The 25963-nt window shown below is 38.3% G+C and overlaps 1 protein-coding gene across 3 annotated transcripts in view; it reads left to right on the forward strand.

Annotated features, from left to right (window-relative positions):
* Nucleotides 1-25963, forward strand: part of SH3D19 (SH3 domain containing 19) — a 187246-nt gene that overhangs the window by 115895 nt on the left and 45388 nt on the right. For 2 of the 3 annotated variants that reach the window (XM_030312931.1, XM_032592892.1), the window contains exons 3-7: nt 14381-14421; nt 20397-20439; nt 22266-22404; nt 22808-22970; nt 23693-24694. In XM_030312931.1, the coding sequence (XP_030168791.1) occupies nt 14381-14421; nt 20397-20439; nt 22266-22404; nt 22808-22970; nt 23693-24694 (1388 nt within the window). Of the gene's footprint in view, nt 1-14380; nt 14422-19030; nt 19072-20396; nt 20440-22265; nt 22405-22807; nt 22971-23692; nt 24695-25963 lie in introns of those variants that run through there. The other variant, XM_032592891.1, reaches the window with a different exon arrangement.

A 25963-nucleotide genomic window follows, 5' to 3' on the forward strand; every position in this document is an offset into this window, starting at 1 on the left:
TTTTTAAAAGGTACTCTTTTTACTTCCTTAATGTATGAACAAATCAAATAGAGAACTAAAAACTATAACCAGAAATGTTAGAATTAAGAGCTCTTCTCCATAACTCTGACATTGAGAGTGTTACCAGGTATGCCTCTGAGTTTACAGCAGCAAATGTGGGAGGTGATATCATTGCCACTTTGTACATCCCACTATTTTCTGTCCTTTTGTAATAATAAAACCAAGGGAAGACAAAAATAGACTATATGTTTTGTTGAGAATATTTCTTTTCATATTGGAATATTTTGTGTTGGAATATTTGTATATATTTAGTATATATTTTAGTATATATCTAGTAAAAAACAAACACCATAAAGCAGATTTTTCCAGGTAGGTGATAAACTAGTATGTTATGAGAAACTTTTCCCCCTCTTTTGTCCTTGAGTATTCTTTCATCTTTGGATGGAGGGCTTTTTTATTTGATGTTTGTTTCTTATTCATATAGGTGATAGGACTCCATACATGAACTGTGATGTAGGAAATATCTGCTTTGAATTTTTCCCTCTGTAGTATGATCAAGTGACTCCTTGGGTTTCTATCAAACCTCCCATGTTCTAATTTCTCCTGCCAGGTAGTGTTCCATGCCAGTTTCATGTCTGTTACAGAAGTTTATGCCAGGTTTTCCTTGAATGTCTAAGGAAGTGTCCAAAGGGATGTGTCAACCTTTTTAGGTAGAAGCTCTAATGCATGTAGTTTTGGAAACCAGGATGACAGGTTTTAAAGAGGGTGTGGGTTTTCTATTCTTTTTTTTTTTTTAACGACTTTCTCTTTACATTCTTTAAAAGTCATTGTTAAATAGGGTCTAATTGGATGAGTCATTTGTTTTTAAAAGATTTGTTCTTTACATATGACCTAAAATATTTTATGGCATGGAATCCGAACATGTCAAGACTTTAAAAATTGCTATAATTTTAAAAATTTGTCATAATTATTTTTTTAATTTAAGGATTAACATCATTCCAATACATGCATTGCCTTAGAAGGAGTTTATAGTCTAATAGAGGAAATAATACACCAGATTACTTCTAATACAAGGTAAAAAAGTATATGACCATCCTAATTTTAAGAAAAACAGAAACACACACAAGTGTAAGCTCTTCTCTTGTCGATAGGCTTCTGACTAAACTATGACCATCTTTTTTTTTATTATTTAATTTATTTTTTAAATTTACATCCAAGTTAGTTAGCATATAGTGCAACAATGATTTCAGGAGTAGATTCCTTAATGCCCCTTACCCATTTAGCCCATCCCTCCTCCCACAACCCCTCAGTAACCCTCTGTTTGTTCTCCATATTTAAGAGTTCTCTTATGTTTTCTGCCCCTCCCTGTTTTTTATTATTTTTGCTTTCCTTCCCTTATGTTCATCTGTTTTGTCTCTTAAAGTCCTCATATGAGTGAGGTCATATAATATTTGTCTTTCTCTGACTAATTTCACTTAGCATAATACCCTCTAGTTCCATCCACGTAGTTGCGAATGGCAAGATTTCATTCTTTTTGATCGCTGAGTGATACTGTATTGTATATATATATATAATACAGTATATGTATATATGGTATATATATATATATATATATATATATATATATATATACATACATACATACACACACACCACATCTTCTTTATCCATTCATTCATCAATGGACATTTGGGCTCTTTGCATGCTTTGGCTATTGTTGATAGTGCTGCTATAAACATTGAGGTGCGTGTGCCTCTTCGAAACAGCATACCTGTATCCCTTGGATAAATACCTAGTAGTACAATTCCTGGGTCATAGGGTAGTTCTATTTTTAATTTTTTGAGGAATCTCCATACTGTTTTCCAGAGTGGCTGCACCAGTTTGCGTTCCTACCAGCAGTAGGAGATCCTCTTTCTCCACATCCTCGTCAACATCTGTTGTTGCCTGAGTTGTTAATGTTAGCCATTCCGACAGGTGTGAGGTGGTATCTCATTGTGGTTTTGATTTGTATTTCCCTGATGATGAGTGATGTGGAGCATTTTTTCACGTGTCAGTTGGCCATCTGGATGTCTTTTCTGGAGAAGTGTCTATTCATGTCTTTTGCCCATTTCTTCACTGATTATTTGTTTTTTGGGTGTTGAGTTTGATAAGTTCTTTATAGATTTTGGATACTAACCCTTTATCTGATATGTCGTTTGCAAATATCTTCTCCCATTCTGTCGGTTGCCTTTTAGTTTTGCTTATGGTTTCCTTCGCTGTGCAGATGCTTTTTATTTTGGTGAGGTCCCAATAGTTCATTTTTGCTTTTGTTTCCCTTGCCTCTGGAGACGTGTTGAGTAAGAAGTTGCTGCGGCCAAGCTCAAAGAGGTTTTTGCCTGCTTTCTCCTTGAGGATTTTGATGGCTTCCTGCCTTACATTTAGGTGTTTCATCCATTTTGAGTTTATTTTTGTGTATGGTGCAAGAAAGTGGTCCAGGTTCATTTTTCTGCATGTTGCTGTCCAGTTTTCCCAGCATCACTTGCTGAAGAGACTATCTTTATTCCATTGGATTGGATATTCTTTCCTGCTTTGTCAAAGATTAGTTGGCCATACGTTTGTGGGTCCATTTCTGGGTTCTCTGTTCTGTTCCATTGATCTGAGTGCCTGTTCTTGTGCCAGTACCATACTGTCTTGATGATTACAGCTTTGTAATACAGCTTGAAGTCCATAAACTATGAGCATCTTATAGACAGGGTTGTCCTAGTTGATCTTGTTTCTTTGGTACTTAGTTTCGTTGGTATCTTAGTTTCTTTGGTACTTAGCATAATACTTGGAATAGCATAAGTATTAAATTTCTTGATTGAAAATTAATATTAACTCTTAACAGTTAAGTGAATGTTTGTGTTTTGGTCAAAAATACAGAAATAACCAACTAATAAAACAAAACATGATCAGTCTCTGGATGTTATGGATGTTTCAAACTGAAACTGCCTTACACTTGTCTAATATTTTCTTATTCCCCTCACTTTTTCCTGGCATGTAATGGGCACCCCTTTGGAACAGTGCTATCTTATTTTTGCCTTTTACTAACAAATAACTTTTCATCATAAAATTTAATCTTCCTATATTGCTGTATATCCAGAAAAGAGAGAATTAGATTTTAGCCATTTTTGTCTTTCTAGGTTTTCTGTTAAACTCTTTCTACAGATCATTTTAGGTAGACTGTGGAGGAAAGATACACCCTAGAAAAAATATATTTTGGTTATTAATTCCTTGGTTCATTCAGTAGGTGTTTATTGAACACAGTTATACTTTAGACCATTAGTTTTCAACTTTTCTGCATTCACATTTGACAAGATTAAAGATTTTGTTATGACATTACAGTAATTACCACCTTTCTTGGGTGTTGAGTAGACATTGTATCCTATATCTCTTCTCAAAATAAGTTGTACTTGTTCTACATCATATACAATAACCCACTTAGATATATCCTGTCTGATTAACATCACTATATGTTATTGTATATTATACATAGTTTTAAATTTAGCACACCAGTGAAGAGTTTGCGCTGCTTATTATTTGGGAATTAGCAGGGGCTTAACTAATAGAGACAGTTCTAAAGATAGAGTACAATGAAAAACTGTGAATAGGCAGAATTACCCCTGAAACTGCATTAATTGACACTTGAAGTACAATGCTTATTGCCAAATTAGGTGCCATGTTGGAGTCTAATGTACCATTCCTTAATAAGGTGAATCTGGCCAGTTTTCTGTCCACTATTAGAAGAGTACTACCCTTTGTTGAGCACCAGATGCTCATCAAGGTGACATTTGGCATGAAAAATACCTGTTTGTTTATTTATTTATTTTTTAACATTTATTTATTGCTGAGAGACAGAGCATGAACAGGGGAGGGGCAGAGAGAGAGGGAGACACAGAATCAGAAGCAGGCTCCAGGCTCTGAGCTGTCAGCAGAGAGCCCGATGCGGGGCTTGAACCCACGAACCATGAGATCATGACCTGAGCTGAAGTCGGACACTCAGCTGACTGAGCCATCCAGGTACCCCAATATTTATTTTTGAGAGAGAATGAGAACAGGGGAGGGGCAGAGAAAGAGGGAGAGAGGATCTGAAGCGGGCTCTGTGCTGACAACAGAGAGCTGATATGGGCCTCGAACTCACGAACTGTGAGATCATGACTTGAGCCAAAGTTGGATGCTTAACTGACTTAGCCACCCAGGTGCCCCCGAAAATAGCTATTTTTATATATTAGACCCAGACACTCTTAGCAAGGTGAACATCAACAAGATATAACTGGGAATAGAGATCAACAGAACTAAACCAGCAGCAAAATTATTTGGTGGGGGATTTGCTTATTAAGTAAATTGTAGGTGGAGTCACCTCTACTATTTAAATTATATTTGTTTCTCTCTAGGGGTAGGATTGAGTTCACTGTAGTAGTGAGCACTTACTGCAATTCCACTGAGTTGTACTATAAAAATGAGTAAAAACCAGTCTCTTTCTTTGAGAAGTTTGCAGTCTAAATAGGAAGTCAAGACATGCATGTACTGGGGGGAAAAATCAACAACAGAGAAAACAACTTAAAAAATTGGGAAGGACAGGGCAACATGTTCTAATTTTAAATGTACTGTTATTAATAGTAGAGTTGAAGGCTTTTTCCAGGATCTGTGAAATTTTTCATGGGATAATTATTTATTTATTTATTTTAACGTTTATTTATTTTTGAGACAGAGAGAGACAGAGCATGAACAGGGGAGTGTCAGAGAGAGGGAGACACAGAATCTGAAACAGGCTCCAGGCTCTGAGCTGTCAGCACAGAGCCCGACATGGGGCTCGAACTCACGGACCGTGAGATCATGACCTGAGCCAAAGTCGGCCGCTTAACTGACTGAGCCACCCAGGCGCTCCCATGGGATTTTTTTTTAATAGGGCTAAAGAAATATGAAATTCTTCAGAGCTACTGATCACTACATCCATTTTGTGAAAAGCATCATGGGAAGGGTGATGGAAAGGAAGAGAAATCTGTGTTCTCAGTAGGGATAATACAGTGCTCACAAAAGCTTGTCCGTTTGTTTTATTCTCTTGACTTTGTTATTGCTTAGTCTTGGTAGGAGATTAGGTATATGAGAAGTATGCATTGTGAAACTCAGAAAGGTTGTAAGTAGTGAATATTAATTGCAACTGAAATGCAAATAGTCAATTATTTGAGTTTATAAGGTACAATTATGATAAGTATAGGGTAACTCAACTGGTGTTGGCAGGATAGTTCCAAAAATTTCAGCCTTCTATAATTATGAACTATACACATTTGTGTATTGGAAAATAGGGTAGGAAATGTAACTAACATTTTGAGACTTTATATATAATGTTTTTTATTTTATTTTTTTTATTTTTGAGAGAAAGAGAGACAAAGTGCAAGCTGGGAGGGGCAGAGAGAGAGGGAGACAGAATCCAAAGCAGGCTCCAGGCTCTGAGCTGTCAGCATAGAGCCTGATGCAGGTCCTGAACTCACAGACTGCAAGATCATGACCTGAGCTGAAGTCGGACGCCCAAACGACCGAACCACCCAGATGCCCCATTGAGACTTTTATATGTGCTAAGCACTGTACTGTATATTTTATGTAGTTTTTTTTCATTCAATATTAGTAACAAGTAAAAAGATTGACATTAGTATTCTTACATTACAGAGGAAACAATTCCAGCAAATAAGTAAATTAGAAATAGGAAAGCAGGTCTCTGGCTGGTTTCAGATTCTGTATTCTTCCCACTACAATCATGATGCCCCAGTAGGTACATCATGTATCCTATTTGCTTTTTCTCTACAGGTCATCCTCCATATTCTCTATACTCACAGATATGACTGTTAATAGAACTCATTTTACAAATGTATAATGGGCAGAATGTGTTAATGAAAACTCATTTAAATATGTATGGGCTTTCTTTGTCCTGAAACTGTGTAGATAAAGGTAGCACATTTGTTTTGCTTGTCTTTGAAAAATATTAAGTAGAAAAATACCCAGTGTAACTTGATGTTGTATTACAGATCTTAATTATTATAATTGAGCTGTCAATGGTGATAAGAAAGTGAAATCAGAACTCTTACAACTTTTTCCCTAAAGCTTTCAGAATATTAATAGAAATATTTTGTAGTTTTGTTACAATTTTTAGCTTTAGCAAAAGCCATTCTGGTTGGATTTGAATTATTTTTTTCTCACTAATCTTTATTCTCTGCTTCTTCAGAAGGGATTCACCCCCTTAGTATATACCCAAATTTCAAACTATGGAGGTTCATCAGAATTTTAGAAAGAATAGGTAATTTGTTTTCATTAGTTTTAAGTAATACATTTATTCTTTTTCATTTCCTACAGTTTGTCAGATATGGCTCTACATATTATGATGATGATCTTAATTTAGACATTATTAAAATGGCATTATAGCCTTATATTTGTCTCTGTAGCACAATATCATTTACTAATTCATACTTTTGTCTCCCATTACATAATAATACCTTATTCTAGCAGGTAGTATAGGCTATTAAAAGTTTGACAGATACCCAAGATGAAAACACAAGTAAGGTAAAACCTTGGATTGCAAGTAACGTGTTCTGCGAGTGATCTGCAAGACGAGCAAACATTTCTAATCAATTTTAAGTTGATAAATGAGTGATGTCTTGCAATACAAGTGGTATGTGACACTGAATGTCACATGATCACAAGTGAGCCAGTGGTTCTTGAAATTCACTTTGATATACAAGTGCTTTGGATTGCAAGCATGTTTCCAGAATAAATTATGCTCACAAACCAAGGTTTTACTGTATTTGTTATTATATAACATTATTGCTTTCTGTTTTGAGAAGCAAATCAAGGTTGATCCAAGGCTTTTTTTGTTTATAAAAGTATATGTAAGGTTTTTTGATTTTGGAGTTTTGGGTGTTTTGTCTTGTTTTGTTTTTTTGAAATGCAGTAAGTCAAAGACTTGTTTATTGGAGTCCTAAAATAAGTATCATTTTTTTAAGTGCAGGTAATCCTTGATTTATAAACAGCTGACTTTAAAAGGTTTTTTTTTTTTTTTCATAGAATGACTGGTTTCGTATGTTCTTTCGTAGAAAGACTCGTTTTGTTTTTCCACCTAGTAGAGCCATAGTACCACTTTTCTCAAACTGTTATTGGTGCTAGATATTTCTGTTACTTTTTTCTTCTTTCCTTCTCATTGCCTTTGTTTCATTCTTTTATATGTAGCCCCCAATTTTATCCCACTACTGCTACCACCAACTTGGCAACCAGTAATGACAAAGTCATCTTCTTTCCCATCCATATAAATCCTATCACTCTGTTTTGTTGTCACTAACTTAGTGGTTCTTAAGTGAGGGCAGTTCCCCCCCTCACTCCTGCCTTCCCAGAGGATAGTTGGCAATGTCTGGAGATATTTTGGGTTGTCACAGCTGGCAGTGGGTGGGAAGAAGTATGCTTTTGGTATCTAGTAGGTAGTGGCTGGGGATGCTGCTAATCATCCTATAATAAATAGGACAAGCCCTCTTCCTTAACAAATGCCAGTAGTGCCAATGACAAGAACTTGCATTAGCTCTCTTCAAGCATCGGCTCTGTGTTTTCTTCAACTCTCCTAGAACTAAATTTAGACACCCCTATCCCAAGGTCTCGTAATACCTTGTGAAACATTTTTTCACATTTTTTTTAACTTTTATTTATAGATCTTGTCATTGTGACTGCATACCTCTTGAGGGCAGAGGTTGTATATTCATATTGGTGCCCCAATTTGTGGTATAATGCCAGGTACGTAGTGAGAGCTCCATAGATGAATAATTGCCTGCATAAATAAGACACCCTGGACTTCTCTATTACCTTTACAGCACTTCCAAAAACTTCCACTTGCTCACCTCTCTTATCTTTTCTTTCATACCTCCACTCATTATGTATCTCATCAAATATTAGTGTACCAAGCCTATCACCAATATATGTAGTTCCTAAAAATGTGGATCTGCCCACAGTTTTCAAACCGAATATTCACAGTCCAGGGTTTATTCATAAATGCTTTTTTTAAAGACAGGCAAATACCATGGTTTGAACATACAGACCAGCTACAGTTAACAATGCTTGTTCTAAGGAGATATCCCAGATAAATTCTTACTTGCTTTTGAGATACGTTGCCGTCCTATCCTTGCCCCATAGATTCTTAGTGTTTAATCTGGCTGGTGATGCCTGGCACTAATACTTCCCTCTCTAGCATCTTCTCACTTTGGCATGGCATTTGAGTTCCAGTCCTTTCTTATGTCTTACCATGACTTCCTTGTATGCTGTGCTCAACTGTCCCCTCATACATAGTCTTTTGTACATACTGCCTGATGCTCCCTATACAGACCCTTTCTTCCCACACATTCTTCTGTCTCAGTCAATACACATGTGACATTTTTGAAGCTTTTCCTTAGACTCCAAGATCGAGTGATATATGCCTTCTTTGCATCCGTAGCACGTTGTGCCTACCCTTGCATAGTGTTAATAGAAAGGCAGTTGCAATATTTGTCTTTCTCACTGAGAGCAGTCTATGCTTTCAAGGCATTCCTAGTGGTGTGTGTGTGTGTGTGTGTGTGTGTGTGTGTAAAATATTACATACTACATATGTAATAAGCATTGGTTGTGTGAGAATGAATGAGCCAGAATACCTCTTCCAACCTGCAAAAATCACACCAATCTGATTAAACCTTTCTGCTAGGAAATGGAAATGAATCCAAATGTTGAGAGCCTTTGGAAAAGATGGTATAAAGAGATAAATTTTATGTTCACTGGCAGGTTTATCAGCTTAATCAGAGGGCTACACCTCTAGGTCACACTAGCTTTACCCTTTGTCAAGCTAATGACCTTACCGACTGGTACTTTAATCATGTACCATGGCTTTAATTGAGGGTTTTTACAGTGTATTTTCAAAATATATTCAGTTGCCCCTGCACAGAGAAGGAACTCCAAAACCAGATGTGGTGGCGATGATGGGCACTTGGAGGCATTCTGATTTGTGTACCAAACTAGCCACATTCAGAAACTTCATTTACTGGTTTGTGAAAAGTTTTTCCTCGCCAAAGAGAAGGGCAGGGGAAATTATTTAAAACTTGGAAACAAGCTGTTGCTTTGAAAGTTGTATTAATATTTTTTAGAATATTTCAGAATGATAAATAAAACATGATCCAAAATAAAAAGAGAGGTTGGATTTTCTTAGGTGAGATTAAGAATGACTATCATGATTTGCTTTGTTGTTGCTGTTTTTGACAGTATCAAAACTAGTAACCTCTGTTTTCTCCTGCATCTGCAAAATCTGGATGAGATTCCATTGTGAAATTTTTTGAATTAACTTTATGCTTGAGGGTACTTGCCTATATAGTGAACTTTGAAAAGCATCTAGGTACCTTTACCTATCCACTCAAGCAAGAACTATAGACTTGACTGTAATCGGATGGTACTATTCACAGCTGATTCTGTCACTAGCAGCTGTGTGACTGCAGACAGGATACCTAACCTCTAAGCCTTATTTTCTTCATTTGTAAAAAAGATCAATGTGTTTGGGCACATGTAATGATAGCAGTTTTCATCATCATCTTCATTGCTGAAATCTTGTCGTTAGAAATTAATTTCATTAGGTTAAGAATCTCTTTTTTTTTTTAATTTTTTTTTCTTAAGTTTATTTATTTTTGAGACAGAGAGAGACAGAGCATGAACGGGGGAGGGTCAGAGAGAGAGGGAGACACAGAATCGGAAGCAGGCTCCAGGCTCTGAGCCATCAGCCCAGAGCCCGACACAGGGCTCTAACTCAGGGACCGTGAGATCATGACCTGAGCTGAAGTCGGACGCTTAACCGACTGAGCCACCCAGGCGCCCCTCCTTTTTTAATTTTTTTAATGTTTATTTATTTTTGAGAGAGAGATAGTGTAAGCGGGGGAGGGGCAGAGAGAGAGCGAGCGGGAGACACAGAATCTAAAGCAGGCATTAGGCTTTGTGCTAATAGCACAGAGCCTGAGACAGGGCCCAAACTCACAAACCATGAGACCATGACCTGAGCCAAAGTCGGACACTGAGCCACCGACTGAGCCACCTAGGCACCCCAGGTTAAGAATCTCTTTTAAGATACAATTTTCTTTCTTAAAAGCACCTTAACACTAATTAAGGCTGTGTGCAAATGCAGTAGTAGACCGTTACCTTACAACACAGCCTAAGGGCTTATTGTAAAAGAGTGGGAAGAAAGGATAGAAAGGGACTCTGAATGGCTGGATACTCCCCCAAAGTCCCAGAGGAAGATAAATCATCAGGAATTAGACCTGACACTACTTTGTCTTGACCTCAGCTTTTGGTTCTTCTCTCAGAATCTGAAAGCCATTTACTTCCCCTAACCCTTTGTTTCCCTCCTGGTGGGTCTTTGACTGTTACATGTCAGGAGTGGTTTTATCTGCCCTCCAGAAAACAAAGGTACCTGATGATAGGGGCCGCAGCACTTGAAGAGCAGAAGGCAGAAGTTCTGGGTCAACTCTGTCAAGGGCCAGCACATAGACTCATACATTTAGAATGGAGGGAAGATGCTATTTGGCAGTCCTTTGTTTTGCCATGGAGTGGCATAGGCTCAGGCTCTCTTGCAATAGCAGAAACCAGAGGGGAGCAAAGTAATCACAAAGAAAAAAATAATTGAAAAACATAAAAACTATGTGATATCACACCCCAACATGGAAACCTGTCAAGGGTCGTATGTGTTGTCAGATGTTTTGTGATGTAACTTAAGATAACGAAAAAACATCAGTAATTATAATCGCAGCAATAACAATAGTGTATTATTGAACACACACTTCATTCCAGGGCCAGTGTAAGATTCTTTAGTGGATTTTCCCTCTTATTCTCCACAACAAACCTCATGAGGGAGTTAAGTTATTGCTGATTTTATACATGAAAAAACACGAAGAGAAGCTAAGTAATTTGCACACAGCTACACCACCTAACAAGCAGAGGCACCAGGAGTACGTATGAACAATGGGACTTTGGAACCAGCTCTCTCAACCACGGGGCTCTACTGCTTCCTCCTCTGATCAGTGATTCTATGGCCATGTCTACTGTCCCATAGTGGCCATCCTTCCTGGAGGTTCCCAGCTAAGACATGAACCTGAGCTTATGCTGAGGAATAACTCCCATGAGGTTTTCTGTTAAGACTACTGAGTGGTACCTTCACTGTAGCCTTTGCTCTACATAAAGGTGGAGAAAAAGAGACATCTTTTGCATCCATAGCTACACTTGAGATACAGAAATTGTATGCACTACACAGCCAGGAAGCTACACCAGCATCTCCCAGAACTGCTTCCCACGGAGATGTATTTGACCACAGGCCTCCTTTATTTTCCCTACCACAAAACCTGTTAACCTAGAAAGGAGAACTTTACACTTTAGAGTTTGGAAAATGCTGTTTTAGACATTAAGATACTGATTGGTTAGTTGGCTAGCTGCCTGGCTGGCTGGCTGGTTTATGGAATTAGCCTAAGCATGATGCTTATAAATCTTGAGAATTATAGAACCTTGGCTGACCTCAGTCAAAATTATTTTGTGCCAAGGTTTCTGCCACCCCCACAGGCCCCCCAACTTTTTATCGAAGTGTAACATACATACACGAAAGGTACAGCTCAATTAATTATCACATCTACTCAGCCCCCAGAAGACCCCACATGTGCTGCCATAATAAGTGCCACAAACTGGGTGACTTAAAACAACAGAACTTTATTGTTTCGCGATTCTGGAGGTTAGAAGTCTAAAAGCAAGATGTCATCAGGGCCACGCTCCCTCTGAAATCCATAGGGGAATCCTTCCTTGCCTCTTGCTATCTTCTGGTGGTCTGTGGGCAATCTTTGGCTTTCTTGGCTTGCGGCTGCATCATTGCAGGTCTCTGCCTCATTGTCACATGGTGCCTTTCCTGTGTGTCTCTGTCTTCACATGGTTTCCTTCTAAGGATAGCAGTCATATTGGATTAGGGGACCATCCTAGTCCTGTATGACCTCATCTTAACTAATTACATCTGTAAGGAACCTATTTCCAAAAAAAAGTTATTTTCTGAGGTTAGATTTCAACGTGTCCTTTTTGGGAGGGGGACGGTTTGACCCAGACACCCCCATGTTCCACTCCAATCAGTACACCTTCCTCCTTCACAAAGGTAACAGCAAACTGGTAAATAATAACAACATTATACCAAATCGGTGGTAATGAGCAAGGAGATAATGATGTAGACATTCCACATGCTCTGCCTGGACATACACATGGAATTTTGACTTTCTTGGCCCTGCCTCTAGGTACTGATTTTGATTCTATTAATTACTTCATAGAGTCTCTCCACTTTTGCATCCAGAAGTTTCTCCTACAACCCTCAGTCAACCTATTTGCATTTTAGTACTGTTAATCTCCTCTGTGTTATACTAATTTTTTTTCAAGTAGTTGTTTACACAAGCCTTCAAGAACTGTTTTTAAAAATGAGCATTGCTGGGGCGCCTGGGTGGCGCAGTCGGTTAAGCGTCCGACTTCAGCCAGGTCACGATCTCACGGTCCGTGAGTTCGAGCCCCGCGTCGGGCTCTGGGCTGATGGCTCAGAGCCTGGAGCCTGTTTCCGATTCTGTGTCCCCCTCACTCTCTGCCCCTCGCCCGTTCATGCTCTGTCTCTCTCTGTCCCAAAAATAAATAAACGTTGAAAAAAAAAAATTAAAAAAAAAAAAATGAGCATTGCTTACCCAACTAACGTGGATGGATCTAGAGGGTATAATGCTAAGTGAAATAAGTCAGTCAGAGAAAGACAAATTCCATATGATTTCACTCATATGTGGACTTAAACAAAACCAAGAAAAGAAGAGAAAACAAAAAACCGATTCTTAAACACAGAGAACAAACTGGTAGTTGCCAGAAGGGAGGTGGGTCATAGGATGGGTGAAACAGTGAAGGGGATTAAGAGTACACTTACCATGATGAGCACTGAATAATGTGCAGAATTGTTGAAGTATTATGTTGTTCACCTGAAACTACTATAGCAGTATGTTAATTATACTTGAATTTTTTTTAATCTAATTAACACAATAAATCAGTATTGCTGAAAACATTTTTTATGTTTAACTTTTTCAACGTTTTTTAAAATTTATTTTTGAGAGACAGAGCACAAGTGGGTGAGGGGCAGATAGAGAGGGAGACGGAGAATCTGAAGCAGGATCCGGGCTTTGAGCTGTCAGCACAGAGCCCGATGCAGGGCTTGAACCCAAGAACCATGAGATCATGACCTAAGCTGAAGTTGATGCTCAACCAACTGAGCCACCGAGGCGCCCTGAAAACACTTATGTTTTTATATTATTGTCCTACTTTCATAAGCCTTGGAGATCTCCTCTTGCTTAATTTGGGGGGAGTGGGGGTCTGGCAGAACAGTATATTCTTAAAGTGTCCCTCCCATATAATGAACTGATACGTTATTGCAGCTTCCTGAAGTATTATCTTATCTACTTAAGAAACAGCAAGAGGATTTATACAGATTACCATCAGCATAAATTTAGTAATCAAAAATAAGCCTAAATGTTAAGAGCATTCAGAAGCAAAGTGAAGAATTTTATAAACAAGAAGGCTTTTTTTCCCTAAATCCTATCATTAATTTTTTAGGTTTGTATATTTTTCCTAAATTATTCCAACTGGAATTAGTCCAACTGGTTTGAATAAAGATTAAAAAAAAACCAGTCTTACAAACTAGTGGTATAAACCTTTGCAACTAGATGGTTTTGACTAGTGAATGAACAAAGGCTCATAAGCATTTCTGTGACTTGGCAAAGTCACATAGTCAGAGATACCAAGGACCAACCAGACACTGAGGAAAACTCAAAGCAACAGAAGACTTATTTTTAGGTGGTAATGTTTTAAATCTAATCTTAGGAAGAAATGCTGTTAATCCTTGGGTCAAATTACTATAAAAATGATATATTTTGATCTGAGATAAGAAGATAGGAATTCACTGTCAAACACCAAAACGGATAAAGGAGGGTCAGAATTCTTTTGAGTACCATGTAATTGCTGCCTGACTTCAAGCACTGTCCAATTTCACTGGAAGATGCACTGTGTAGGTAGCTATGAAAGCAATTTTAAGGCAGATTTTTATTTACACTGCAGATATACTTCACCAGCCTTCTCATTTCCCATAAAACATTTTATGTCAAAGGCAATTTAAAATTTTTTTTAATTTATGTTTTGTAAAGAGGATAAACCAGAAACTAATATGTCAAACTTGCTGCTTGATGCCATATTGAGTCCCAGAAATGACCTGGCATTATGAATGATTCTTCTTCAAAAGGATTAATGAATACATAATGTTTTTTTCTCTTTCTTTTTCTAGCCAAGGACCCTTGTCATCCATTAGAGCGGTAATCAAGAGATGTAAGTTTGGTTTTTCCTGCTATGTATTTTCCTCTGTGATATTTTAAATGATGGTCTAGATTTCCAGCAAGTTATTGTATTTGATAAATCTTACAAAGAATCCAAAAAAGTAGCTTTTCACTTCTTCTGAGGAGTAATAAACCATTTCAGACAAGCAGCTAGTTTTTCAGCTTCCTTTTCAACTTTCATTTATTGATAAGCCAGTTCCTCAGAATAATATTTTTTCTCTTATTATAACTAAACTTTTAAAAAATCTGGATAATCTATTCAATTTTTATGATCTAATATAAATTTTATGTAACCATTTTCCATAGGTAGAGACATCTGATGGATGCAAAAAATATATCAAACCCTGTCCTTTTTGATTCATTTGCTTCCATAGTGTTTTTATTTTAATTTCTTAACATTTATTTATTCTGAGAGAGAGAGAGAGAGAGAGAAAATCCCAAGCAGGCTCCATGCTGTCAGCATAGAGCCAGATGTGGGTTCGATCCCACAAATCATGAAATTATGACCTGAACCAAAATCAAGAGTCAGGCGCTTAACCAACTGAGCCACCCAGGCACCTCTCCACAGTGTTTTTAAGTAACGATACAAATGCCTGTGGAGATTGGCTCACTTCCATATACAAGATAGAAGTGCCGTAATAGAATTCTCTCCAAAATGGTACATTCATACTTTCATCCTTACCTCTTGGTTAAAGCTTTACCAACCCTGTTGGTTAAAACTTGCTCTTGGTGTAAAATTTTAATAAGCTTTTTAACATAGGTCTCTGCAAATTTCTCTTTTCAAATAGAACATGGACTACCTATTACAAACAGAGATAAGGAAGGGATCTTTTTTTTTAACCAGCAAAAATGAATTTGTTCAAGAATAGCAGAGAATTGCAATCCAGGACCCGCAAACTATAGCAAAACCATAGGCAAGTCTTCAGAACAAAGGACAGGAACATTCTTTTATAGAGAAAAGGTGGGGAGATGGGAAGGCTGTTATAAACAAAAAGCCCATGGGAGTAAGCTGAGGAGTAAAAAATATAGTGGCTTCTTACTGGCTGAGTTATGGCTGGGCTTTTGCTAGGGAGAAGGAAAACCCTCCTTCTTCCTGATGGGATAATAAAATAGTATCTGCTGAGGCCCATCTCTTCCTGTTGGATTTGCAGTTGACAAGTGGTAGAACTTGTTTCAACTCCATTCTTAATGAAGTTGCCCATAAGAAAGGGATTTTTAGATGTTCTTTGCATTGTTTGAGCTGAGGTCAGCACCTGAGGAGAATGTATCATAGTTTTAGAAACATAATTTGTAATATTTAGTATAAATTTAGGATATCCACAGGTTCTAAAGAGCATACATTTGAACCATTGCTGTGCAGATTTTGTAAGGTGGCAATACAGAAGGATATTCCACATTTCTCACACTTTATTTTTGTTGGTGGTGAATTATAAAGATATGGGAATGCCAGTGTATTTTGGAGGGACTTCAGATATGAAAATTAAAAATTCATGCCTTAGAGCACTTTGAAGTGGTGGGTATGTGGAGAAGACAGGGCACAGAGAGAATTTAAAAAGAAAATTAGGGTCTGGAATTTAGGCAAGAATATTTTGCTGGAGATATAATTTGGGGTAATCAAGGCAAAACCCAGCAGTAGCTAAACTCTTCAAGAAAAACGTACAGGCTAGAGATGACAAAGGACAGAATCTTGGGAAGTGACATCTGAGGCCAAGCTCTGCCTTTAAGGTGCCATAGGGCAAAAGATGAATGACCCAAAAAATGCCCTGCTAATAAGGAGGAGAGACTGAGTCCTGTCTACTAGCTTCTTACCTTTCCTCTCTCTTGGATTTTAGGACTTCTTTGTCGGGGATTGTAATTTGTACCTGACTCCCCATGGATCCTCCATGATGGATCTTGCTTACCTTAAGGCCCCTGTGCCATACAAAGCGTAAGGAGAGGGCAGTTACGGTGGAGTGGGCAAAAACCAGGGATGGCTGTGTGTTTAAAGGTCAAGGGAGAGGAGGTTTTTTAAAGAATAAGTGAACCACAGATAACTCTTCATGCTGCAGCAATGACAAGCCAAAGGTAGCTGAGAATAGGTCATTGTATGTGGCCCTTAGGTGGTCAGTGGTGACCTCTGAGAGAGCAGTTTCAATAGAACATTGAAGTTGGAAGCCACACTTCAATTTAAATAATGAATGGAATATGTGGAAGTTGGGACAGCGGGGCAAGGCTGCTCTTCCATGGCATTTGGTGGTAAACACAAGAAGGAAGGGCTGAGGAGTGTCAAGCAGAGAGGAGATTTGAACATAGACTGTTGAGGATAAGGAAGCTTGGAGACGTTTGCAGGCAATAGTCAAGGAATCAGTGGAGAGATCAGACTGGAGCATAAAAAGAGGAAATTGGTGAAATAGGGCCATAGCAAAGAGGACAGAGGAGATGAAACAAAGGGAGAACTCTGCCTTTGAGGTATCTTTAAAAAAAAAAAAAGACAAAACTAAGTTGTGTTTCAATTTTTATGTATCAGTTACTTAGCGTACACTAAAGAAGTAGTTGCTGGTAGTGTTTATTCCTGGATGTTTAGGCAAGGACACCAGATAACCTCATGTGTTGCTGTGTAAATACAAAATGAAAAATAATTATGTCATCCCCTTTTTCACTTTTTGCCCATTCTGTAAGAAAAAGTTGCAAACAATTTTTGTCTTCCCCAACCCAGTGAAATGTTTGTTTTACTCTCCCATACTTAGTCATCTTTCTCTGGCAAGGAGAAAGACTTCATCACATTTTTAAAGCAATATTCCTTCGCTGGTTGTATTTTAAATTCTTCCATAATGACACTCCTTCCAATCAAGCCTTGAGGTCCATTTTGCATTCATCCTCACAAACCCTAAATACTGTGGGTAAAAATCTGGAAAGTATTATAGTTGGATATATCTGGAATTTCATACTTTTCCTTTCATTAACTTTTTGAGAGAAAATTGTATTCTGAAGTTTAGAGTCAGCTAATATTCATTGCATACTGTAAGTTGGGAAATGTTCACATAAATTGTAAAGCAGTGCTCTGCATGGTAGATGTTTAACCCCATTTTACAGATGGAGGGTCACTGAGGTAGAAAAGGTTAAATGGCTTCACAAGGTAGACCTGAGATGTGAACCCAGACTTCTGACTACAAGGCCATTGAGCTTTCAACTCCACAGATGTTCTTGTTACCATGTCAGACATGTCTAACTCATACCCAGTCTCAAACAAATGTAGTTACTTATTTTCTTTTATTGTGATTTTCATTGTCAAGGTGGTACTATAGCAAGGATGCTTGTAATATAATAATCCTTCTATGTGTTTATTTCTTCTGGTCATCATTTAGTCAATAATTTTGAGTTATTTAGAATTAGGGTCAACATCCAGCTCTCCTAGATCCAAAAGGAGTTAAACTGCTTCAAGGAACAAACACTCCCAGCCCTTCCCATTAATAGGCTGTGTGACCTGGGATAATTCATTTAACCTCTCTGTGTCACAGCCTTCTCATCTGTAAGATTGGAGTAGGATGATCACGGAGGTTCTTTCTTGGCTTATGATCCTGTTGGAATTTAGGAGGATTCTTTATTAGTGCTAATATTGCAAATCCAGATCTCAGGCTTTTATAAACAGTTGAGTAGGAATTTGTTTTGTACTTAGAATTTAACTATATGAACTAGAAACGCTTGAAAATAATTCTTGTCATTGTAAAATGATACGATAACTTTTAACTGCGGTCTTAATCCGAAATGCAATTTGTGGAAGGGACTAAATGGAACGTGTTCCTCTATATGGGCGTTGGTGGCAAATTGAATTTTCCTGGCAGCAACTACACCAAATCTGTGTAATCTGGGAAGGTGAGAATGAGGGGAAGTGGATAGTTAAGAAATTAGCAGGAAGAGTGTGAGACGCTGTATGAAAATCTAAAGTGTTTGTACCTACTAAATTTGTTCAACACTGACAAAAAGTGTCAGTCATCCTATAAGGGTCAAGAGAGATTTCATAGATGAGTAAATGTGAGGGAAAAAAAATTTAAAGCAGGAGACAGGAAAGCAGTGATTCTCAAAGGATGTGGAGGAGATCTGCAAGTAAGGTTGAGAGACTTTCTCTTGCTCATCCTGCTACCTCCAGAATGGGAGGACTGCTCTGCTAACAGTGGTCACTAACCACCACTGGTGTGAAGGGGGAGAATCAAGTGAAAAGCCACTGGTTTGAGAGAATGTCAATAGACTACCGGATTGCCTTTTAAGTACTGCGTTCATACTTTAAAATTAATCCCTATTGAAGTAGCAGAATGACTTTGCAAAATAGTTTTTAGACTTTATTTTTTGCATTGTTGTTAAAAACTGTAGGTAGATTTGTTTTTACTGGGGTTGTGTGGGTGGATGTCCCGGTCGGGACAGATATATCTTTGCCTCAGCAGATTTCTTTACTCTCTGAAACTGGTACATCAAGTTTTCTTTTCCATCGAAGTGTGCAGAGTTGGGGAAAAACAGTGGAATGGCAGAGCAGTCCTGTTCCTGAATTCCTTTTAAAGCATAGGCAACTGGTTCACTCTTTTTTTCCTCCCTTTCCTCTTCTATAACCCCTTCTTTTTTTCCCTTAGCACTCATGAATAGTGCACAGCAAAAATGCCCCGTGGAAGAGGTATGTTTGTGACAATAACATAATGTCTTTTGATAGTGTTGTGTCCGCTGATTCTGGCTGTCGTGATGGTGGTGATGTGATTGTAGCCTGCTTGGTGAGCCTCTGACTTAATGAACCCATTCTTACGAATCAGATGCACCACTCAGAGCTTGAGCCTCTCTGTCCTCTTTTATTCCAGTAGACAAAATGCATCTCAGCTTGGTCTAGCTCTTGATAAAAATGTAACAGTCATATCAGTTAATGGTATGAATCTAGGACTCCTGAGACACTTTGCCAGCCCAGCAGAGGGTCAGCTGCCATAGCCTCAACTCCAGCCTCGGTTTCCTTCCCACCCCCCACCTCCATCCCCACCCCCTGCTGCCTGGCTTCGGCAGCCTGCTTGTTCAGGGAGAATCAGAAGTTAATAGGAAGAAAGAAAGGATTCATACCCTCAACCTTTTCAAATCAGAACAACTGAAAATGTAGAGTACTGGAGAGATATGAAGGCAAGTGATAGAAATAGTTTAGATCTGAAACAAATTCCCCTTTGTACACGTATCTTTGCAGTATAGCGTTTAAAGATTTTCTTAAAGGAATCATTAGAATGTGCTTCTTGAAAATAGGAATAATGTTCCGTTACACATATGTGTGATATGTGACACCATTTTCCAGATCTTATGATTAAGACTTGACTTAGTTTTAAAATAAAATTTGCAGAAAGTGTCAACCATCTAGCTTTTTGAGTTTGAAGCTTGAAGGAAAAGTCTGTGCTGCATGTATATAATATGTACTATAAACATGTTTAAAAAAGTGTTTTGAACAGTTTTTACATTATTATTCTCTTTAAATTTAAGTAGTAGAACAATTTAAACGTTATAAAATTCTGGAAAAATTAGAAAATAGATGAAAATTTGACCCCTTTCACTTTCTTTGCAATAGAGTTGTAAATAAACATGACACAAGTATAGTCATATGGATTAAAATAAAAATTTTTTCTGCCCATTGTAATTCATGTCATCATCATAAAGCTCTTACCAAGCAGTTTGTGTTTAATAGCTTTCTTCCTTTCTCTTTCATTCTTCAGATTATTTTCAGAACCATGGAATGTGCTTTCAGGAATTTTTGAAATCTGTATTTTCTTATGTAATTCAAATATATAACCATAATTTTATGCCATATAAAAAGATAATTTTGATTTGCTTTTCTACTTGTGGATGTTAAAATTCATACATCTTCATTGATTTCAAGTATAAGTTAATTTTTTCCAATAATGTATCCTATAAAAATGTAAACCTTTATTAAATGTACTGATTTTGTACTATACCAGTTTTTTTTTTCTTCTATAGCTTCTCGGACTTCTTTTCAGAGCGAGCTTCATCGAGATAGGAGGTATGGTTATAACAGAGGTCATATATTCTGCTAATGAAATCAAAGTGTGCTGTCAGTTAGCAAGTTAAATATTTCTCTTTCATAAGCAGTGTATAACATAAGCAATGTTCTACCTCATCGGTATATTTCCTAATTTAATCTATAAGTTTGAATGATGGAAATTTTGCTGGGAGAAGAAGCGATACAAACCTCAAAATGTTCTTTTGGCAATAATTATTTACTGAAGTTAATTTTTTAAATGTTTATTAAGCAACTGGTATATGTAAAACATTGTTGTAACTGCTTCAAAGAAATGCTTTGTACCTCCCAGCTACTTAGTAAATGTTGCATAAGTAAATGGATGACAAGATAGAAAATTGAATGGAAGAATAAGGAAAGAGAGTCAGGCTGGATAGATAGCTGAATGGATAAATGGCTGGATGGCTGGTTGGAGCGAAGGCAAGAGGAAGGAGGAAGTCACTGAGTAGATAAAAGGAAGGACCAGTAGGCAGACAAATGGATGGAAGCATGGACAGGTAGATAAATAGATGGGTGGAATTTTATAAAACAGGGACCCTGCTTTCACATTTCTTACAGACTATAGTATACAGTAATGAAGAATGAGGATTTTAGAGTCAGACATAACCAAGTTCAAATTTTGACTTCACTGCCTTCTCACTGTGTGACCCTGGGCAAGCTGCTCAACCTTTTCTAGCTTCTGTATCCCTATCTTTAAAGTGTTGCTAATCAGGGGCATCTGGCTGAGTCAGTCAGTAGAGCATGCAACTCTTGATCTGGAGGTTATAAGTTTGAGCCCCATGTTGGATGTAGAGGTTACTTAAAAATAAAGTTTTTTTTTTAAATGCTGCTAATCATACCTATCTCAAGGCTGTCATAAGGATTATTACATGTGTAGTGCTTAACATTTATTAACTAGTAACTCCTATTATTCAAATAAAAGTTGTAAGCAGGGGTTTTTAGGTATTGCAATTCACATTTAATCAATAAGCAGATTCTACTGTTTTATGGGCTAGCATGAGAATGTGTGTATATGCCCAGTTTTGATAATAGCAGTGCTTTTTATTTTTATTTTTATTTTCTGTAGAGTGCTAGAGAAAGGCAGAGCAGATATCAGTCATCATCCCTTTTTGTTAGATGAGAAAACTGAGGCTAAGAGAGGTTAATCATTTGCCCAGGGTCACACAGTTGGTATTAGTTAGGAAATCAGGTTGAGTATTAAGTTTAAACATGAGAATGTAGAATCAGATTAAGAAAATGGTGAATCACTGTGGCTCCTCAGTATTAAAGATTAATTATCAAATTCATATACAAAACTGACCAGGAGCACAGACACACATGTCACGGTCTGGAAGTGAACAAGGAAAGATAACTTTGAATTGGGGTAGAGTTGGGTGAGGAGGAAAGGATATTCTTTTTATATGGTATCGTGTCTGAGTATATAATTTATAATGGCAGAAAACTAAGCAATTGTACTTCACTGGTGTACTTTTCTACCTTGCCATATATTTATGTTTGTGGTATAGGCTAGACAGTAGAACCCTGGAATGAAGAGATTGTATGGGGCCTAGTTAGTTCTTATCCTTATCAACCAAAGAAGAGCTAAGTGGGCCCAGGGTACATCTCTAACATTGAGGCCCAGAGTCCTAGAAGATGACTGTCATTTGCTCCCTTGATAGCCCAGGCCAAACAGGTCATTTCTGTGATTATGGCAGTTCTTATGTAACTTTTGGGGGAGAGGTGGTTGTTTTCATGAATCTTTGACAATTTGCAGATAGACAATAGCTTGTTACCGACCTGCAAACCCTCACTGAGGTCTTGTCTGCTAGGCGCCCAGAGATTACCATTGTGGCAGCTGAGCCCCTAAGGCCAGCCTCGTGGTTTCCAGGAGCTCCACCCCCAGGATTGGGATTTCCCCCACCTTCTGCAGCAGGCCCTTGGAGGCCCAGTGAGCTGGTTCCTGCTGAGGTAAATAAGTATCACATTATCTCTTTGCATTTTATTTTTATTTTTTTTAATGTTTATTTTTTTTGAGAGAAAGAGTACGTGTACATGCACAAGTGGGGGAGGGGCAGGGAGAGAGAGAGGAGAGAGAGAGAATCCCAAGCAGTCTCTGTGCCTCCTGGGAGGATTCTTTTCTCTCTCCTCTCTCTCTGTCCCTCCCTTGCTCATACTCACTCACTCTGTCTTTCTCTCAAAATAAATAAATAAAACTTAAAAAAAAAAAAAAAAGTCGGACGCTTAACTGACCGAGTCACCCAGGCACCCCTACATTTTATTTTTAAAATTAAGTTCAAAGACAAAAGTGAGACGTTTAACATTTTGGCTATTTGTCCATAGATGTCTAAAATCTTCATTCTTTATTTTGCAGCTCCCACCATCTTATGAACAAGTCATAAAAGAAATCAACCAAGTTCAAGTTAACACTACGAATAATAATAATGCTGCTGCCACTCCAAGGCACACAATTACTTCTGCAACTCAGACTGACTTTTCAGATGAAATAGACAACCATCTGCCTCAAAGTAGTGCAAGTAATTTGTCTTCCCTAATTCTGACCTAGTTCTAGGAAAGTAATCAGTAGGCTTCTAGCCTTTAAAATAATTTGCAACTTGTGCATAATTCATTGAGCTCTGCTTCCCAGTCACTGTGATCACTGTATGCTTTCTTTATTTTGACTTGGTGTGATTATTACAATAGATCATTCTCATGAGCCGCAGGCCCAATCTCTGGGACTCACCCTAGTTCATATCACAAAAACATCATCCTTTTAACTCATGGTTGTATTATTGCTAATCTTCTGAATTCCCATTGAGAAGGATGTTATATTTAGCAATGTAACTTTGATGGGATGTTAAAGGTGGTTGTCCTGTTAAGCTTTTAAAAAGCATTGTGTTCGAATAACAGAGATGAGAGTATGTTACTTTGGAAAAGTAAAACAAGAAATGTTGGAATCCTGATGAGAGAGAAAGTGTTTGCGTGATAAATATACTGAGAATCAAGAATTTAATGGTGTTTTAAAATAATTGGTAATGAATATTTCTTTTATGAATAAATACAACTTGAAGAACACTCTTGTGAAAAGCTGAATATAAACATCTCCCTCTTGATTTTGGAATTACTTTTTACCAATTAAGGAAATCAAAATCTCTTGATATTCTACATGTATATTTTTAAAAAATCTGTGTATCTTCTATTTTTTTTTCTTTTAAATTATAATGGTGCGACTTCTTTCTGTTGCTTTTGGTCTTGTCAGCACTACAGGCACCTCTCAAGCCTCACCATCCTTCCTCAGTGGTCTCAGCCAGTGATCGTCCAACGGATGTCCCACCTCTAATAGTCTTTGATATTTCTGAAGAACAGAATTGTCCAGAGAACTCCAGTGCTCCAAGATGTCCAGTGCCAAGACCAAGATCAAAAGCCAACCTCAGACCAATAGCCAGAGATAGTCACATTAAAGAGCAAAATCACCAGAAAATTAGCCCTGTGGCCACAGAAAGGGAATCTTCCCCGAGCGAGCCCCAGTCTCTGTTGGACAGCACCAACGACTTGGATAGTCAGGCAGTGATGAACATTATGAACACAGAACGAAGCCAAAATAGTGTTGTTTCAAGAATCAAAGCATTTGAGGGTCAGACAAATAAAGAAACCTCGGGACTGTCTGTGAAACCAGAAATTGTTCCCCGCACACTCCCCCCAAGACCTGCTGTTCCCTCAGGGAAACCCACAGTGGCTCCCAAACCAGCTGCTAACAGAGCTTCTGGAGAATGGGACTCCTGGACTGAAAACAGACTCAAGGTGGCCTCTCGGGAGGGGCTCACCCCACACCCTCCACCACAAGAGGTAGGAAGCATCCCAGTAACCAAACCTGAATTGCCAAAGAAACCAAATGCTGGCCTTATACGAGGTGTTAATCCTGAGATTCCTGGAGGGGGACCTGTGGCCGAGAGCCCTGATGGTGGGAAGAAAGTTCCAACTCCTGCTCCTCGGCCTTTGTTGCCGAAGAAATCGGTTTCCTTAGAAAACCCCGGCCCTGCAGCTTTGCTGAAACCAGTCACCATTCCTCCCCGACTCTCAGTGGCGTCACAGGCCAAAGCATTCAGGTCACTGGGAGAAGGACCCTCAGCCAACTCCACAGTTACAGCTCTGCAAAGCAAGCCTTCAGGGGACATCGACCTCATCAGTTTTGATGACGATGTTTTACCCACCCCACCCGGGAACCTGGTTGAAGAATCTGTTGGTTCAGAGATGGTTCTGGGTGAGTAAAAATCAGAAGTGGAAGGGAGTGTAAACTCCTCAGAGGGCATCTTGAATGGCACTTGCTGTTTTAGTTTCTAACACATAAGTTATTGAGTTGTGTATGTGTGTGTACACATATGCATATGTGTGTATATAGAAGATAGAAACACAGAAAGTTTAAGAAACATGGAGCTGGGTAGGAGATAGAGACAGAGAAGGAAGGGAAGATATGGGATGGGGGGAGATGGAGAAAGAGGGAGACACATGTTGATGACTGTTACATGAGCCAGGAATAAGCAGACTCAGTCTAACGACAAAACTAGGTGTGAGGTTGGCTCCCTTGCTTTGGCAGGTGGAGATTCAAGCATCAGGGGAATGCAGGGGAAATTTCTCATAGATGGGAAATCATGCAGTGGCCCCAGAAAGGCTCCTCAGATTGAACCAGCCTCACTGGGAGTGCCAGAAGAGATGCCAGCCCTGGGACGGACTCTGGCAAGAGCAAAGCAAGGAATGAGGAGGACCCAGCCATATGTTGCAAATTTTTTTTTCAGTAATCTTCACAGAACGTCTTCCCTTGGGAATGCAAAGTTTTGTAAATAAAATACAACAGCTGTAAGTTTCCTGCCAAGATCAGGACAATTAAATTTCTCAAGAGGAAATTCAGAGAGTATGTTTTCTTTCCTCACACTGTTCAGATGGAGAATATGATCATAAAGCTTATCTTTGATTTGTCAGAGTAAGCTGCTTTACTTGTCATTGAGGATTCCTTTTACTGCTGTTTACTTATTTGGGTAAATTTTGTGAACTTATGAGCTTAATAATATTTTCAAAAGGTTAGCTGTCATCTTATAAGTGTTTAACATGCATCAAAATGGCATAAGCTCTGTGATTCAAAACCAAATTCTGCACAGCACAAGTGTATTTTAAGTGATAACAAACATATTTATTAAATATTTATCCTGCACACATTAAACTGGCTATAGCTTGCGTCTTGTCTATAAGGGGTAGAAGGAAAGATGGTAGAATATATTAAGATTCGGCAATGTTCCAAACCCTGTGGTAGATACCCAGACATACATCATTTAATTTCATACTTGTAGTAAACCTCTGCAAGGGGTTGTTGTCCTCAGTTTGCGGAAGAAAATGAGACTGAGAGAAATCAATGGGTAACTTGCCCAGTGTCCTAACACTAACAGTTTTCAAGGCATGATTCAAACTGTATTTCTTTTAAGTTTTATTTATTTATTTTGAGAGAGAGAGCACACACAAGAGCAGGGGAGGGGCAAAG

The sequence above is a fragment of the Lynx canadensis genome, chromosome B1 (genome assembly GCF_007474595.2).
Source record: "Lynx canadensis isolate LIC74 chromosome B1, mLynCan4.pri.v2, whole genome shotgun sequence".
NCBI lineage: Eukaryota > Metazoa > Chordata > Mammalia > Carnivora > Felidae > Lynx > Lynx canadensis.